The sequence below is a fragment of the Oculina patagonica genome, chromosome 12 (genome assembly GCF_052425735.1).
Source record: "Oculina patagonica isolate OP01 chromosome 12, crgOcupat, whole genome shotgun sequence".
Taxonomy (NCBI): domain Eukaryota; kingdom Metazoa; phylum Cnidaria; class Anthozoa; order Scleractinia; family Oculinidae; genus Oculina; species Oculina patagonica.
Window position 1 is genome coordinate 30755665 of NC_135769.1, and position 18699 is coordinate 30774363.

General features: G+C 38.9%; 4 protein-coding genes across 5 annotated transcripts; 1 reads left to right on the forward strand and 3 right to left on the reverse strand.

Moving 5' to 3' along the window:
* Nucleotides 1-675: 675 nt before the first annotated feature.
* On the reverse strand, nt 676-4280 carry LOC144632998 (allatostatin-A receptor-like). Its single transcript, XM_078491770.1, has 2 exons — nt 4171-4280; nt 676-2168 (listed from the first exon to the last, which is right to left on the reverse strand). Exon 2 carries the CDS (start codon nt 2148-2150, stop codon nt 1224-1226), a length of 927 nt encoding a protein of 308 aa, XP_078347896.1. The 5' UTR covers nt 2151-2168; nt 4171-4280; the 3' UTR covers nt 676-1223.
* Nucleotides 4281-7528: 3248 nt separating this feature from the next.
* Nucleotides 7529-11159, reverse strand: LOC144632026 (allatostatin-A receptor-like). 2 transcript variants are annotated; one of them, XM_078490611.1, is made up of 2 exons: nt 10893-11159; nt 7529-9250 (listed from the first exon to the last, which is right to left on the reverse strand). In XM_078490611.1, the coding sequence occupies exon 2, from the start codon at nt 9241-9243 to the stop codon at nt 8317-8319; it is 927 nt and encodes a 308-aa protein (XP_078346737.1). In that variant the 5' UTR covers nt 9244-9250; nt 10893-11159; the 3' UTR covers nt 7529-8316. The 2 variants fall into 2 exon arrangements, with proteins under 2 accessions (XP_078346737.1, XP_078346736.1); XM_078490610.1 differs by having other exon boundaries at nt 7529-9261.
* A 2670-nt stretch (nt 11160-13829) lies between these two features.
* On the forward strand, nt 13830-15025 carry LOC144632593 (tachykinin-like peptides receptor 86C). Its single transcript, XM_078491271.1, has one exon. The coding sequence runs from the start codon at nt 13970-13972 to the stop codon at nt 14855-14857; it is 888 nt and encodes a 295-aa protein (XP_078347397.1). The 5' UTR covers nt 13830-13969; the 3' UTR covers nt 14858-15025.
* Nucleotides 15026-15479: 454 nt separating this feature from the next.
* LOC144632594 (neuropeptide FF receptor 2-like) lies at nt 15480-16702 on the reverse strand. The gene has a single exon (XM_078491272.1). It carries the CDS (start codon nt 16575-16577, stop codon nt 15558-15560), a length of 1020 nt encoding a protein of 339 aa, XP_078347398.1. The 5' UTR covers nt 16578-16702; the 3' UTR covers nt 15480-15557.
* Between the last annotated feature and the right edge of the window lie 1997 nt (nt 16703-18699).

Genomic DNA, 18699 nt, shown 5'->3' on the forward strand with positions numbered 1-18699 from the left:
CGACCCTACGTGCCGAAAAAAATATAAAATATTGTTTTTTTAGCCAAACACAACATGAAATGGCTTCAGTTTTTTGAACTGAATTATGTTCAGAGACAGTGAAACTTATTTCTGAGTCATTGGAAAGGAACGCTGATAAATACCTGCCGGTACAAGTGGTATGATGTGCGTGACACGAACTCGCGAATGGGAAGGAAAAAAGCGCTCGCGTAAACAGTCAACAAAAGACATCTGTCAGGGTGGAATAATTTTTTGGGGGGATCAAAACTGGCCGGAGTCGTGTTTACAAGGAGCTGTTAGTAAGTAAACACATATTTCTAACAGCACATCCAGCAGCATATGTTAGCATTTGCTTACAATACTTCCGTTTAAAGTGACCCGAATTTTTGTTTGATACCAATTTGCGTTTTGGTTTTACCCCCACGATGATCCGTTTCGAAGTATTTACAGATATTCATGGCATAATTTGTACTTGATCAGAATGCTTTGTATACTAAAAACAAGCAAAGAATCCTGGTTGGATATTTTTCACTTTGTCAACCACATCTGGTCTCTCTCTCAAAGGTCTACCTGAAATATAATCTTTGCAGCTACAAAGAGAATTGTACTGCTCAGAACAGTTGGATATGATATGCATGCAAAATTAAGAACGTGTGAATAGACATGAGTCGCGTCTAGTAGTCGTGCTCATCTTACGTAATTTATTTTGTAAACTGGCCACTGAATGACTTTTGTCCTATTTGCTGTTAGTCTATAGTTTCCATTTATAGTTTAAATGGTTTTACAGTTAAGTACATCTAACATCGTAACCGTAAATAAAGCCAGAAACAAAAAAAAAAAACAATCCTTTACAAGCGGCTACCCAGGGTATTATTTAATTTTGCAAAACTACTGTATAATTTAATTATCTTATTACACTTAACGCATAAAAGTATAAATAAATGTATAAAATTATTCCACACTGTGATCAATGTAGTTAACTCAAAATAAATTGAATTAAAATAAATAAGTTGCATTAAAATAAATCAAATTATTATGGTTTCTTTGATTCGGTTTTTACTTCTAACTCTCAATTTTAACTCGGGATACGTGTTTTTTTTAGGCTCTACGTGATTATAGTTATAGCAAATATAGTTTGTATCTTAGCAGTAGTTGCGTTTAGCAGGCGAAGAGCCATCAGTCGTACTGTCATGCCACATTGTCGAGCTGTTCCCAGTTCACCTCTATGAAATTCGAATGTAATCCGCTGGCCGGTAGTCTCTGCAACAGAGGGCTACTTTAATGTGCTGGCGAAAGTTGGTGCTTTGAAGAGTGTAAATGAAAGGGTTCATGGCTGAGTTAAGAGCCACAAGTAACACAGAGATAATATAAGAGGGCGAGTCAAAATCATAAAGTTTTGGCTCAAACTGCGACAACAAGTAAAGTACCAAATTTGGCAACCGACACACCGCGAACGCGATACTCACGACTGCAGCCATTTTAGTCACTTTCCGTATTGCACGGATTCGCGCCCGTTCTGATATCAGCGTGGCGCGAACGCCACTATTCCAAAGCGTACAGAGCACCCTTATATATAGAAATGCCATGGCTCCCATGGGAATAGCGCCAAAAACAAAAAAGCAGGCGACTTTGAAGACTTTGGCTAATTTTTTATTCGACCATTTTTCCACGCAGTGAGTTACTCCGTCTTTATGTCCAACTGCAAAAAAGACGGGCAGGTTGAAAACTATGGCATAAAGCCATCCAACTATCAAAATAGCAACCAACCGACGATTAGTGAGTCGCCAACGCTCGTTGAGGGGATGAACGACCGCAATGTAGCGCTCAAAGGCGATAACTACCAATAAAATCGTGGACGCAGCCGTACCAACCCATACAAAGATTCCGCCAGTAAGGAACGTACACATGTAGTCGCCTTTAATGCCAGATGGGTTCTTAAAGGCCCAGTTAACGATGTAATCAGGAATGATAAATAGCGCCACCATTATGTCTGACACCGCCAAATTGACCAGTAGATAATTGATTGGAGCTCGCATGCCTCGGAATCGGAACACAACCAGGCACACCAAGCCGTTACCAAGGAGATTTATTAAAACCACCACAGAGAAGGCAACCGCGAGGCCCAGATCTGTTGACGTCAAATTGGCCATTGTCTTGCATTAATAGAGCTACGGATAACAAATAAATGAACATTAGATACTTTTAATATCATTAGATATCAAAGCCTGCTTGTTTTTATTTGATCGTTTTAATCAGTCCGGTCCGCCGGTCCGTCCGTCCACCCACCCACCCACCCACGCACGGCTTTCTTGGAAACCAATTCTTTGTAATTGAAGAGTTTCCGTGTTGACATAAAACTGTCTGTCTGTCTGTCTGTCTGTCTGTCTGTCTGTCTGTCTGTCTGTCTCTCTGTGTATAATGTTGTCTCTTTACAACAATTCACAAGCTCGATATCTTGCTTCGTAATATTATTAATCTTATTTCAGAAAACACGATTCTACGGGGGATTTTAAATTAAGGGCCCACATAAGGCGAGACAAACAGTTAACGACAGTATGTTCTTCTTGACATATATCTATAGTATCAGTGATAGCTATTAAATCTGCAAGTCAGGTATAAACATTTAAATAGCATTTTTATGGGAGAGAATGGTTGGTATCTTAGCGTCGGTTGAAGGAATTGACTGTTTTAGGAAGAATATTTCGTTGCGCGAAAAAACAAATTGACCTATGCCTTGTAGTCGAGGAGGAAATCTGATGAAGAGGTTTAAAATTCGATCACGTAGCACCCCCACCACACAAAAGGTTTGACTTTTGATTATGGTAGAATGATATCCATAGGTCATCTCCAGGGTTTGTCGTACTAAGGAATTGTGGGATCAGTGATGAACTACGTCACGATTTGGTCATAACATCTCTCATCCTCGGAGACCCAGGGGCAGTTAGTGGGGCGAGGGAAACGAGAAAATACGGGTAGAAAATAGCGCGAAACTGCGAGGGAAACAATCAGCATATAAAAGTTGTATTGACTGAAAGTGCCCCTGGGGAAAGAGTCTTACCAGACCAGTTCAAAAAGCTCTCTGAATACTGCCTCCTGATTGGGCAGAAAAATCTTTTGTATTCCCTTTGTATTATTCTGCCCAATCGGCGACCAGCCTGACTACAGTCCCTTTGGTGTGTTCTCACACGAAATATGTACACAAAGCCAGTTCGCTCGCGATATCTGTCTTGCGATTGGGCAGAATAATTCAAAGGGAATACAAAAGATTTTTCTGCCAAATCAGGAGGCAGTATTCAGAGAGCTTTTTGAACTGGTCTGGTAAGACTCTTTCCCCAGGGGCACTTTCAGTCAATACAATTTTTACAACACAACTTTTATATGCTGATTTTTTCCCTCGCAGTTTCGCGCTATTTTCTACCCGTATTTTCGCGTTTCCCTCGCCCCACTAACTGCCCCTGGGTCTCCGAGGATGACCATCTCTGCTCATAGTCTGGATTGCGTGACACGTTGATCGAATACATGTACAAAATAATATCAGAAGGTACCAACATTTTGATTAAAATGTCTCTATAACTGATAATGAAATTATAAATTTAAGCATTTAAGATTGAAGAATGCCACTACTGCCTCTTGAAAGAGTTGTTGCCGGATTCACTTCTTGCTTGTGTTTCGCGTTAAATTATATTTTGCAATTTATAGTCAATAAGTCCATTTACACTTTGCTGCCCGAAACTAATTAAGCGCTAGAATCATTTGCTAGCTATATCTTAGCATTTCAACGACAGATAAAAACCGAAATATTTGACATTGGACTCGCATAAATACAACCCAAATACTGTTTACATTCCTGGTGTGTTCATGCATCAGCCGACAAGATGGCTGCCTATAAAACAGTGACAGGGATCCGGAACTTTAAATTGTTTAACCGTTCACAAATGGTAAAACTTTAAGGTACTCTAAGACGGCGAGATGCTTTCTTTCTTTCTGGAAAACACATTATATACATCACTTTTCTGATAAGCTAGACTACATACCCATAAATTGGGGACATAAATCTCACCAGTACAGTGTACAATACACGTTGTTTACACGGCTACGAATTAACGGATCGGATTGAATGTTGTCGATGAATAACTTGGCATAGCATTACGTTCCTTTGATAATACATACCTTTAACCTTGGATGAAAGCTTAGTTTGCTTGAAAAGTGTTTCCCTTTTCTTTGTAAATTTTTCCCGGAATGCCGCATGTGATAAAACTGAGTTGATAATTATGTGCGTGCGCGCTTCTGTCAGGCGAAACAACATCTGTCACGTAAGAAACAGTGACGATATTTACATGTCACGCTATCATAACATGACTCAAATTATTCGGACTCGCGGCAATTTTCTCGTGTTTATACTACGCTATTGTCATAAAGACTGGAAACCGTGAAACTGCAACATACACCTTAAACTAATAAGAAGTAGAAAAGGAAAATAAAGGGGTTCGACCGACTTCCCAACTACAAAAACAGACTCTATAAACTCTACATAATGGGTGAGAACGAGGTTGGGAGAGGGCGGTGGTAAGGGAATAGGGGGGGCACACTTTAAGCCCAAGCTGTAGTTGGTCTTCTCGTTCACACAAATTAAACACGTTTCTGACAGATAGAGTTCAATAACCTCCACGGCCTGGATAAGCCCCTACGTGCCGAAAAAAAAAATATGAAAAAAAAAAAAACACTTCAATGCCATTGTAGTTTTTATTTAAGCCCAACACAGATTTGAAAAAGCCGTCTGCTCTCGCAGGCTAAACACAGAAATGGCTTTGAATCCTTTTTTTCCTAACTCTTGCTTTTTTCAAAGATGCTCATCCTTAAGATAAGTATTTGAATCTGTTTTAAGTCAGTGAAACTAATTTCTGAGTCATAAAAGGACCACTGATAAATGTTTGTGTACTAGTGTTATGGAGTGCGTAAACTCGCGATAGGGAAGGAAAAGAGCGTAAACACAGTGAGTCAACAGAAGACGTCGTGCAAGGTGGGATAATTTTCTTTTTACGTTTTTTTAAACAAGTCGATATTTTTTGGGGTCAATCACAGTAGTATTTAAAGTTAACTATTTATAGTTTACTGTTAGGGTCAGTAAGTAAACAGCTAGTGTTAACACATTTTTGACATTACATCGGGCAGCATATGTTAGCATTTGCTTACAATACGCCCGTTTTAAGTGTCCCAAATTTTTGTTTGATACCAATTTGGGTTGGTTTTACCCCCACGACGATCCATTTCGTAGTCTGATTTACAAATTTTCATGGCAATAATTTGTACTTGCTAAGAATGATTTGTACCGACAAGGCAAATAATTCTGGTTGGATATTTTCCACTATGTTAACAACATCTGGTCTTTTTATTGATGAAAGATCTGCCTGAAATATCTCTTTGCAGCTACAAAGAGAATCGCACTACTCAGAAGACTTGAACATGGTATGAATGCACCCTTGAGAAGGTGTGACGCGACATTCGTCAAGTCTAGTCTGTTCATCTAAGGATTTTCTTGTAAACTGGCCACTGAATGACTTGAGTCCTATTTTTCTGTTAATCTAGAGTCTCCATTTATTTACTTTATAAAAATGGTATCAGGGCCGTACATAGCAGGGAGACAGGAGGGGGCAGTTGCCCCCGCCAGGAAGACTAAAAACACTTAGAAAGCTAAGGGAAAAAAACGTAACTAAAAAAAACAAAGAAAACTTAAGGTGTGCGGAGTTTGCCAACGCGGACAAAACATCCTAGGTTCAGCTCTGGGTATTACAGTTTAAATACATCTAACAGCGTCAGAACCGTAAATAAAGCCAAAAACAACCAAACTTTCCCTTACAAGCTGGCTACCCAAGTTATTAATTAACATTACAAAACTTCTGTATAATTTAAAGGAGAAGTTCACTCCAGAATGGCCATTATTTTTTTTTTACGCCAATAAAAAGTTTATGCAAAGATATGTTATTCACTAAAATTTCAGCTTCTAACGAGCGCTTAAACCCTACGAAATCCTTTTCTGAAGTAGCCCAAAACTCGACAACTGAACGCCGCCATCTTGGAGCTGTTAATGCATGCGTGACGTCAAAGAGCTCAGCCTGAAGTTGAGCGGGAAAATTTTAATTACTTCAAACTCCTTGTTTCTTTGTAGTGGCTTTTGTTTGTCAAAATGCCTGTTTGTGCAGCTCCATTTTGCTTAAACAGAGCTCCAAGAAATACAAAAAGAGGTATTTCCGTTTTCACCGTCTTTCAATATTTAAAGAACAATTGCTCAAAAGCGGACACAAATATTTTTGTGTTCCGGCGTTAAATCGGGGTCCGATCGAGTTCATTATCGAAGTGCAATTTTCTGCAACTTTTTCAGGTTGATCTATTATTACCTATCCTTCGAGACCTTCGATTTTTCTTGTCGTCCCGCTCGACAATCTGTCTCTGGGTCTCCGAGGATGATCATGTTACCAATGTTGCAGTATTGCATACGGTACGTGCATGTTGCAATCAAGATTTGTGACAAACAGAACGTAAACAACCAATAAGTCCATAAACGGCAATGTCGCCTATGTCCTTCGCGGTAATAAACGTCCTCCTCCACTGTTCGCGTCAGTCATGACGACATGAACACTAACATTGCTGTTTCGTTTTGTTTACAGCATCCATCCTAGTTATTTTACGCCGGACGTTTCCTTGAACATTATAAAAAATTACCAAAGTAGCAGACCGTACCAGTTTGTCGTAGCAGTGCTACTGAAAAGAATATATTTACTTGTTTGCTTGACCACAAATAATCGCCGGGACCTCGATCAAACGCCTCCAGGGTTTATTTAAAAGTTAGCAGTTTTGACCCGGCGTTTATACGAAGCCCGGGCGTTTAATCGGGGACCCGCGTTTAATCGAGAAAATACGACGAAGTCAACAACAACAACAGAGAGTTTCTCTGGTTGATAATCCTCCCTGAAATAAAGTAAAAAAGTGAAATAGCATAATCGTAACATTGGTTGGTATTGCGTCTGCCTTTTTCTTTTTTTTTGTGGGTATTTTCACTCAGGAGACTGTATCTGTGATCTTCTTCGAAGCAGTCTTCCGTATAGTTCCGTATAGTTTTCGGAAAACACAAATATTTATGTCCGCTTTGCCAGGTTTCTGCCCATTCTTATAATCCGTTCGTGAGCATTTTTTCTTTTAGATATTGAAAGACGGTGAAAGGTTTTTTGTATTTCTTGGAGCTCTGTTTGAGAAACATGGAACTGCACAAACAGGCATTTTGACAAACAAAACAAAACAAGGGGTTTTGAGTTTTCAAACTTCAGGCTGAGCTCTTTGACGTCACGCATACATTACTAGCTCCAAGATGGCGGCGTTCAGTGTCGAATTTTGGGCTACTTTAGAGAAAGATTTCGTAGGGTTTTAGCGCTCGTTGGAAGCTGAAATTTTGGTGAATAACATATTTTTGTATAAACTTTTTATTGGCATAAAGAAAATAAATGGCCATTCTGGAGTGAACTTCTCCTTTAATTACCGTAATGATTCGATTTAGCGCCCTCCTTCCAATAAGCGCCCTCTTCCGAATAAGCGCCCCCCTTCGAATGTGTTTTTGTCAATAAGCGCCCCTATTCCAATAAGCGCCCCCATTCTAATAAGCACTCCCATTCTTATAAGCGCCCCTACTCTAATAAGCGTCCCTATTGTGGATAACTGCCCCAACTGGAGTCATCGACATCGAATAGATAAACTCATAAACATTCACCGTACCGTACATGCATATATTTACTGCTAAAATGAACAATTCTTTTAAAAGTTACTGAACTTTCAACAATTTGTTACTGTAACAGTTTCTGTTTTTGTTTATTATTTCAATATTTATTAAAGTTTTGTTTTGAACATTTGGTTGTTTCTCAAATAATTAAATAAGCGCCCTGTCCCGAATAAGCGCCCTGTCTCGAAGAAGCGCCCTCTTTTGAGGTGCCAAAAGTAAATAAGCACCCCGGGCACTAAATCGAATCATTACGGTAACTTATAACACTTACACACGTAAAGGTATAAATAAATATATGAAACTATTCCACACTAATAAAAGCTAAGATTAATATGTAAAATAAGTTAAATTAAAATAAATTAAATTAAAATCAAATTACTATGGTTTCCTTGATTCGGTCTATATTTCTTTGTTTTTTTAGTTAGGCTTTACTTGATTGTAGTAGTAGCTAATATAGTTTGTATCTCAGCTGTAGTTGAGTTTAAGAGGCGAAGAGCCATCAGTCGTCGTTATCATACCACATTGTCAAGCTTTTTCCCAGCACACTTCTATGGAATTCGAAGGTAATCCGCTGGCCGGTAGTCTCTGCAACAGAGGGCTACTTTGATGTGCTGGCGAAAGTTGGTGCTTTGAAGAGTGTAAATAAACGGGTTCATGGCTGAGTTAAGGGCCACAAGTAACACAGAGATAATGTAAGAGGGCGAATCGTAATCATAAAGTTTTGGCTCAAACTGCGAGATCATGTATAACACCAAATTGGGTAAACGACACACTGCGTACGCAATACTCATGACTACAGCCATTTTAGTCACTTTTCGTACTGCACGGATTCGCGCCTGTTCTGATATCAGCGTGGCGCGAACGCCACTTTTCCAAAGCTTACAGAGCACCCTTACATACAGAAATGCAATGGCTCCCATGGGAATTGCGCCAAAAACAAAAAAGCAAACAACTGTGTAGAGTTCGGCTAATTTCTTATTCGACCAATCTTCCACGCAGTGAGTTACTCCCTCTTTATGTCCAACCACAAAAAACAGAGGCAGGTTGAAGACTATGGCATAAAGCCATCCAGCTATCAAAACAGCAGTTAATCGACGACTAGTGAGTCGCCAACTCTCGTTGAGGGGATGAACGACCACAATGTAGCGCTCAACGGCGATAACTACCAATGAAAATGTGGACGCAGCCATGCCAACCCATACGAAGTTCCCGCCAGTAATGAACGTGCACATGTAGTCGCCTCTATCCCCTGATGGGTGTTGGAATGTCCAATTCACAATGTAATCTGGAATGATAAATAGCGCCACCATCATGTCTGAAACCGCCAAATTGACCAGTAGGTAATTGATTGGAGCTCGCATGCCTCGGAATCGAAACACGACCAGGCACACCAAGCCGTTACCAAGGAGATTTATTACAACCACCACAGAGAAGGCAGCCGCGAGGCCCAGATCTGCTGACGTCATATTGGTCATCGTCTTGCTTTAATAGAGCTATGGATGAAAAATAAAAAAATAAAAACATCAGAGAGATTCATTGGAGCAACGTGTAATGTTTACAACAATTCACAAGTCTGTTTACAACAATTTACAAACTCTATATCTTGCTTCATAATATTTATCATATTATTTCAGAGAAAACAATTCCATGGGGAAGGGCTCATGTAGGCGAGACAAACGGTTAACGACGTATCTAATACCAGTGATAGCTATAAGTTCTGCCAGTTATGCATGAAAATCAAAACAGCATTTTTATGGGAGGGATTGGTTGGTAACTTAGTTGGTAAATTTGATTATAATCCCGTAGTAAAGAGTTTGTCTTGCGTTAGGAAATGTTTCAAGCAACTGTAGGACTAGTTTGGGTTTCATATCGTTATGTTTAGAGAGTTTTACTACGTAGAGATTTTTGAAATGCAAAATTCCCTCCGAAAATAAGCTCCCCCGTATGTAAGTAAAATAAGCCTACTTGAAAGAGACATTGAGCAAATATAAGGCCAGGGCTTATTTTCAGAATTTCACGGTATTTTGTTGGGCCCAAAACGGACAGCGTTGCGTGACCGCGAAAAAAAAATGACTGACATATGCCAGGACCACCAACTGGACTTCGAGCACAGGGTCGTAACCAGGTATATTTTTAAATTTTATATTTTATATTTTTAACCAGGTAAATTTTATCTCTATTTTTTTTTTTCTTCTCCCCAAAATGTGGCAATATTTTTTCTCTATTTTTTTTTTGTCCCCTTCTGTTTCCCGTCCCGTCCCCATATTTTTTCCCCCGGGCCCCGGTCCCCTCCCCCTCCCCGGGTTTGCCCCCCCCCCCCGTTTCCCCTTCCCCTTTTTTTTCCCCCCCCCTTTTTTTTTTTTTGTTGCTTCAAAAGGCACGTGTAGGACAGCTAGTAGAAGGCAGTCAGCCATGAAACGAATGGGCCTTATACATATCTACATATACGTCCTTTGCTCAAAATTCACCCCTTTCTCACTGATGCGAAATCCTTCTCAAGACTCGAACCTTAAATACATTTTTCACGTGGATATTCTCTTTATCTTTGCCGCTTTGGGTCATGCTAAAATTTAAAAGTTTGCACTTCGACAGCGAAATATTCATAAAAGCGATAAATAATCTCCGTGGGCGTTGGGGTGTTACGCTGAGATGGCGTGACAAGTTGAAACGAATAAAAATGTCGCAAGTTTAATACTGGATGGCGAAACTTCCTAGCAGCTGGAAACTTTACCTAAAAGTTGTTTTCCTTTGTGTCTTAAACGAATTCTCGATGCAGATTTTTATGGTTTTTAATTAGTAGAAATTGTCGACTTTGTCTTCGCGACAAGCCGTGAAAGCCCTAAACATTATTTCCGAGAATGCCAGGAAATGTTTCGGTTTACTCGATGCCGATGAAGGCAAAAATTTATCGATAGGAATGATGATTAGAAGACATCAGATATCTTATTGTTACGTACTATGGCAGTTTTCTCATAGGTTTGACTAGCAGCTTTTTATCTTACCACGAAATTCTAACTGTGGCAAGAGTTCGTTGTCGATGAATGTTTAACATTGAATGTTTTCTCGGAATAACTTCTATTCACGTTCAACATTACAAATATCAGATTCGATCACAGTTACGTACCTTGACTCCAAGCTTCGTTTGATGAGAATGAACGTTTCCTTTTCCTTTGTTCAATTTCTACTAAATCACAACATAAGCGAGAATAACTTCGCTATTATTATAAAGCTGACATGATCGCTGTGCGCTGGTCTGACTCTCTACTGTGTGCTGAAATGCAATACGTGGGAAAGCGTGACGCAACTGAGTCACGCTCAATTGATGGCTGCTTTCTGCACGTTCAGCGGTTGTTTTTTTAAAAAGAAAAGCATTTCATTGGAGTTGCACTGCATTTTAAAGCGTATTTTTTTTTAATGTGAATTTTCTTTTCTACCCGTATTATCTATCTAATAAATCAGTCAACAATCCTGACCAATCCTTGCGAGAAGTCTTCAGTTTACGTAAATCGCTTTAGCCAGCTAGCTGGTGATTACCATCAAAATTAATGATGGATTTTGATATTCAAATATGCAATTCCAACATTTGTATGTTCAATCCATAACCTGCGATCAGGCGTTCTTTTTTTTTTTTTTTTTCAAAGAACGGCGCCTGATTGCAGGTTAGTCCAATCCAGTAATGTAAAAACTGGTATTGTGAAATGTGAGACTGTAGCATGCTAAACTACAGTTCAATCATTTCAATAACTTTAAAACATTTATGAAGCAAAGACGTCCTATTCGGTCAATGAAATGGCCATCAGTATCCAGTTTAAGGCTCATAATGCTCGCGCTTCTTGATCTGGTAACAAAAACAGAAAAACACAAGCAAAAAAAGGCAAATAAAGAAAGCAGAAAAGTGCTTCCTCAGTCCTACCCCATCGATTACGCAGTCAACATTTTTCAGAATGATTTTCCAAAGCTATGAACGTCAATTGAAAAATACTTTCGAAAGCGGCTACCAGTGCGCCACCTTGTATTAGCTCAGTGGGCACTTCCCTGCGTGAGCTTCAACAGTAGCATAAACAAATTAATTCTCTCTACTTTTGGCTGAATTTTTTATAAGTCAGGGACATTCCCGGGGGGGGGGGTACTCAAAAAATTTTATACGGGGAGGCTCCGCCCCAAGTTCTAACCCCGTACCCTTTTATATACCATTTTGACAGAAAATGTACCCCTTTCGTATACCTTTAACTGAAAAAAGGTACCCCTTTCTATACCTAAAAGACGTGGCGTGGACTTAAACAGGACGTTTTCTTGTCATTTTCATGTAGCGCTATATTAAAATAATACAGCCATAATTGCGTCTGTTCGAAATTTTTATTAAAGGCCCTCTTATACCTAAGTGACAGATTTCCATGTTCCATACCCTCATATACCTAAACTCGTGAAATCCCTACCCTTTATATACCTGAAGCCTTAAAAAGGACCCCGGGCGCAGCCTCCCCGTATAGGCCATTATAGGGAGTACCCCCCCCCCCCCGGGGGACATAAAATTGCGATATTTGCCTCCCATTGTGCCAGCCGGCTCGATGGAGATGAGTGCATGCATATGAGCGAGTGATCATGAGGGGGTAATATAGCGATGGTGGAAATGGTCTTTAGTTTCATTTAACTATTATTATATAAGACTTAAATTGAACAGGACTGGGTAATTGCGTAGGCAGCCATATAACAACGCAAATAAGTCCGCTTTTTTTTACTTGTAAAATTTAAGTAATTTGTTCCGCGTGTGTAACTGGAGGCTTCAACTTGCACAATTGCGAAAACAAGGCAATAAGCCGCAAGCGTTTTTTTTTAAGCCATGTATATAATGAGACGCCTTTTGTTTCTTAATAATGCCTCTGAGCTATGATTTGCAATCTACTAAAACTACACTAATCAGTGAAAACCACAACAACTGAAGATGTCACGAAAAAGAAAAAGACTTTATGGCCATATGAGGACTGATAGGTTTTTGACGTTGTGTAAATGACCATTTATAGGAACGTATTTCAGTTACCGTAGGTTAGGTAAAAGCAACTAAATTTTAACCCGTGCGATCTGAAATGTTTATTTTCATTAAAAGCCGGTGTATTCAATTTACTCTCTATCTTTGAACGAAAAAAGCATGGTGAGCACAATTATACCGCCAATATAAATAAACAAAATATTCCAAACGATATCAGATTCAATATAATGAAAGCTCCGTATTGTAGGTAGAAAATAGTTATGGAGATGAAACATATAAAGATAATTTAAGGCAAACGTAAATGCCCGCACGTTTTTCAGGCTGCCTCCATTTCCTTGCACGCTTCTTTCCACAAGAACAATTGACAGCTAAATCTCTCTGTTTAAACAAAAAGGCAGCCGGAATTTAATGGATATGAGTATACATATCATTTTTGTCTCGCTTATTGAGACAGAATTTCTATTATTTCTGTATTGCCTTAAACGATAACACGCCTAAATGTTTGCATGGGAGTTCTGCTTTAAACAATCGTGTGCTAAATTTGATAAGCATGTAGATATTTTTAATAATGATAAATGAAATGCATCTTCCAGCGTTTACTATTGACATTTTCCACCAGCAAATACATACGTAGGTTTCCCGTAAGTGGTACATATTTTAAATTTATAATTCTTCATATTTTTCCCCTGTACGAATGAAATGAAAGTATATTTTAGTATTTTCATTTTGTCTTACCACAAAAAAGGATACGTTTTGTCTTATACTCACAACCAACCAACATAAACTAGAAAAAGAAAATTGGACAACTGATCTCATTAGAGCTCAGGTGGCGAAACAGGAAGAGACATAATGGAACTAAAATAGAAGACAGGTCACATGTTTAATAAAGTTAAATTACATACAACTGTTTTGTTAAATTGAAAATATATATTAAATTTCACGTTTCAGTTTTCTGCCTATTTTACCTGGTTTGTACACATTCTGCTTGACATCCTGTTCGTTATCAAGGTTTATTCTAGGGCTCAGTTGGTGACACAAACCTCTTAAGGAATAACACCCTTCCATAAATATTAACTCAAATTGGAGTGTTGTCGAGAAACTAATCAGCATATTTACGGGACAAAACAAGCCTTTTCTAATTCAAGTTGACGAATTCACCTCGCTAAAAAAAGGGAACTTCAAGTTTTTTGACATGTCAGCTGTGCAAAGTTGAAATGGCATCCGTAAACGACATCGCTCTGTCAGTGACCTTTTTGCTGCTATCGATAATCGATTTAGTTGGAAACTTTTTGGTTTGCCTTATAATTCTACAGCGAAAGCGGTTCATGTTTCGCCGTTTGACGCTCGACTATCTCTTCTTGAACCTGGCCTTGGCGGACATGACGGTCGCAGTGTTTGCAATTCCCCGGTATGTTTTAAACAACGTTTTCGTTCATCCTCGGGGCTCTGTCGGCGACTACTTGTGCCGCTTTGTTACGGGAGGAAATCTCATGTGGACTGGAGGAGCAGCCTCTGTTTTTACACTTGTCTCAATTGCCTTCGAGCGCCGCCATGCATCCAGACCTTATCAGATCAGTCGAAGACTTTCAAAGGCGAAACTGCGAGCATTAGTGTTATCATCGTGGACTTTCGCTTGTTTGCTCAACCTTCCGCTATTTTTTATCATGTCTTATGATGGCGGAAGCAACTTTTGTATAGAAAACTGGCCGAACCCCTTGCTTCCTAAAGTGTACGGAATAATTTGGTTTTCAGTGGTCGGAGCATTGCCGATAATTTTCATGGCAGTTTTGTACTCTAAAGTAGTGTACCATCTCTGGATAAAGAGGTCGATAGCATTAAGGATTAATCGAAGAGCTATTTTAATTCCAAGAAAAGCCACAAAAATGGCGATTACGTTAACAGTTATATATTCAATCTGTTGGTTGCCGAATCTCATTCTCTACATCCTGGCATTCAACATTTCCAATGCCGTGTATGGCTCGCCGCTGTACAGATGGACTGTGGTTCTAACCTGTTTAAACTCTACAGTCAATCCCTTTGTGTATACTCTTCAAAGTCGGCGCTTCAGAATCTCGGTCAAACGAGCTCTGTTGTGCAAGTAAAGTTAGAGTTTGGTTCGGTTTACGCGGGACATTGGAAACAACTAGACAAAGTTACCAGTCACAGCTGCTCAAAATTTTAAAGTATCAGTTAAATATAAAATCAATCAGTGTGACCGCCGAAGGCTTTTAAGTCAGTACAGCGGCTTTTCAAGTGGTCCGTCTGAAATTGTCAAATTGTAAACTGAAATATCTTTAAAAAGGACAGCTGAAAGCCAAACGTTTGCCTAAGAAAAGTCTTCTAATAAGGGTCGTTGTCTGGATATTGAATAAGCACTTAACTTCTGCTCTTTGTTAGTAACTTTAAACTGCCATGGTTTAACGTTGGATACCCTTGATGAGAGATACACGAGCTGCCAGTTGGAAAGGAAACTGAAAACATAAACATTGGAAATGGCACTTGTCGTTTTCCCACAACTGCGGTTAGAAAGCTGATATCATTATCAACAAAATTCCCCTATGAAAGTAACAGTAAGAACGACGAAGGAGTTATATTTAGAATGTTAACAGCTTTGATGCTATATATGCCCTACTCGTAACTTCAGTTGGAAATCCTATTTTATCACATTTCTCATTACGAGGTACATTTGTGAAAATTAAAATCATAAAAGTTGATGTCCTCTCATTACTCTGTAGTGGCCATTCGTCTACTAACGTACTTAACTCAAGAGTGGCGAATGTTACTTGTTTGCACAGTTGTTGTTTACACTTTGGCGTCTTCAACTTTCGCGGTCCAGCGACGTACATCAGCAAACTTACCCTTTATTCTATTTTCTTGCTCTCTTCCTCTTAAGCCGCCTCCAATCTCATCAAGATGGATAATATTCAACTTGACTTCGCGAGATCTGAATAAGTCTCGAAATCCTCTCCGAAAGCGTTCATTTTGGAAGCTGTAGACAAAAGGATTTACGGAAGAATTGAGACAAACAAACACCACAGAAGTGTTATACGCGACTGAGCCGTAACCAATATTTGGGATGCCGTAGTAGGCAATGAAATATAACACCACAACAGGAGTCCAGAAAAGAGCATAGAGCACAGTTACAATCAGAATCATTTTGGTGATCCTTTTTCTCGCTCGCAGCAGAGCAAGCATTGATAGCTCTCGCACCGGCGTGCAAAACCACAAACAGTAAACAATTCTTCCATACAGATAACCCATCAAGGACAGTGGAATTAGCAAGTCTAACAGGAAAATAACAGCCGTAAAGGCCCGAGCGGACGTGATGTCGGACCATGTTTCCATGCAAAAGTCAATAACTGGGTCGTATTTCATAATGAAAAAAGGTGTCCCATCCTTCAAAGCTGCAAAAGCCCAACTTGCTATCACCAGTATTTTCAGTTTCCTTGCGGTGATTTTCCCAAGTGCCGTGTATGGACGGAGAACAGCGAAGTACCGCTCGAATGCGATGGCCATGAGTGTAAATAACGACGCAGCTCCCCCTACCCAAATAAAATTACCTCCAGTGATGAACTTGCACAACACGTCGCCAAGATCTCCTTGAGGATGAACAAATGCAAAGCGCAGCACGTACTGTGGTAGGATTGCCAGACCGATTAAAATGTCCGCCAGTGCTAAGTTCACTAGAAGATAGTTCACCGAAGTGTGCATGTAACGTTTGCTGGCAACCACTAGTATTACCAACGTGTTGCCGATCAAATCAATCAACACGAGAATGCCAAAGGAGATGGAGAGTATCAAACCACCAATTGTGACTTTCATAGCTAACGGTATTGAGCGATAAACGAAACTGTTATAAAGAAGAGAAGACAAATGGCTACTCGTAAAGGTCATTCACAACACCGATGCTTGTAGCTAACGTAGGTTCCCGACGCACGTCCGCTCACCGTGACATATGTGAACTCAATCGAATACCGAAGGCGTTTTGAGATTGCATTTCTTTTTTTATGTTATCTTCAATATTAAAAAGCTTTTAAAATGTCTAAATCAATTTTGACGCAAACCTTGTATATCAGCATATGACAGTCGGCCTGAGTTTATTTTCTAGAAATTTAATCAATATGTAGAAAGGGAAGAGGAGGATGTTTGCGAGACTATCACGCAAGCCGGTTGTACTAATGTTGTAGTAATCAGATAATTCATAGAGCCGAGAATAGTGGACAAGAGAATTACGTGTCGTTTAATTATTAGGAACGTTGTACGCATGATGTTCTCAGTATCAGTGTTGCGAATGGCAATTTAATTTCCAAGTGGATTTTGGAAGTTTGTATAATAATGTAAGTCAGCAAATTTGAGTGAAGACTTGCTTTGTTTTAAAAATTCTTTTTGGATAAGTTTAGATCATTATGCTGTCTGCTTTAAAAACCTTATCATTTTAGACCACTTTGGCAAAGAAACCCAAACAAACGAAAAAAAAAAAAAAAACTGCAGATGCTTGCCTGTAAGAGAACGTGTGTCGACACAAAGTTGGCTAGAAGATAAAGAAAAAAAAACAACAAACAAATTTACAAACACATTATATTTTTTGTTAATTGTATATTGCTGAGTAATAATGTTTATCGTAATTATAATAATAATATTATACTAATTTTGTAAAAAAAAAAAAATGTTTCGTTAATATCACGATAATATACTATTGTTAATAAAAGCAGTTATAAACAATTAGAGATACTGATTATTTTCTCGAATCTCTAAAACAATGACAAGGGTATTTGGTCTTCTTTAAAGAGGCCACACTCATCCATTTAATGCCTGAGATGATTAATGGATACAAGAGAGTGAGTAGAAAAAAAAACCTTCAGTAAAATTTGATTAAATATCTCGTTTTTCCGGAAAAGAGGGCGGATACGGTCAACTGAGAAATTCAATCGCTTGCTTTGATCTACAGTCTTTACTGATGCATCCGTTAGGTGATGACGTCAACTTGTCTATCTTAGGAGATTAGGATGGTTATCTGACGTTTTATTCTGCTTAACTATTTTGCATAACCGATGTTCGAAAATTCAACGCCCTTATCTTGAACAGTTAATTATGAATGCAACCGAGGAAAAGCATAGCGCGTAATTATATTGAAGGCGTTCTCAATTAGAAAAAAAAAATCAATATTGAATCTTAAATGGCGATAAACGCTAGCACAACACGTATACCCTGTTGTGGCAGGTGTATTCGTTAAAAGAAACACAGTGGAACCTCGATATAATGAAGAGCGAAGGGACTGACAAAATATGTTCGATCTATTGAGGTTTCGTAATATCGGGGTCCTTTTCCATATTTTTTACTTTTACTATTGAGAAGAGTATCGTTTGTTATATCAAGGACTTCTATCGTTATATAGAGGCTCGTTTAATCGGAGTTCCATTGAACTAAAGTTAAAGCCGGCGTAGTAAGCGGAGAGTTGTCAAAATCTTTGCGGTAAAAAATGGGGCGAGAGCAGAATGTGAGAACTCTTGGTGCGGAGGCTATGCACTGTATGGTAGTATATACATAGTATTGTAAATACAAAGTAGACCTGTGAAGCAGGGCTGTGAGTACTGTGCGAAACTGACAACGCTATCGCTTTCCCAAAAACCAACTATCTCGAACAATTCCGTTTCCCTTGTGAGTTTGAGATAACAAGGATCCAAAGAAACCACCATTTTCCTCCTTTTGTCCACTTCTTTTTATTACAATCAACAACTTTATTCAGTTCTTAAAGTTAACATTAATTAATTTATTAATTAATTAATTACTTTTTATCTATCTGTATGTATATTTTGTGTGGTTGAATACATTAGTTTTTTTTGGCGTCTTTATGCTAACAGCTGCTTGTTTCCTTGGTAAAAAAGCCGCCTACCCTATCAAAATAATAGCATAATAAGTCTCACTCCGGAATAATTGTTTAAAT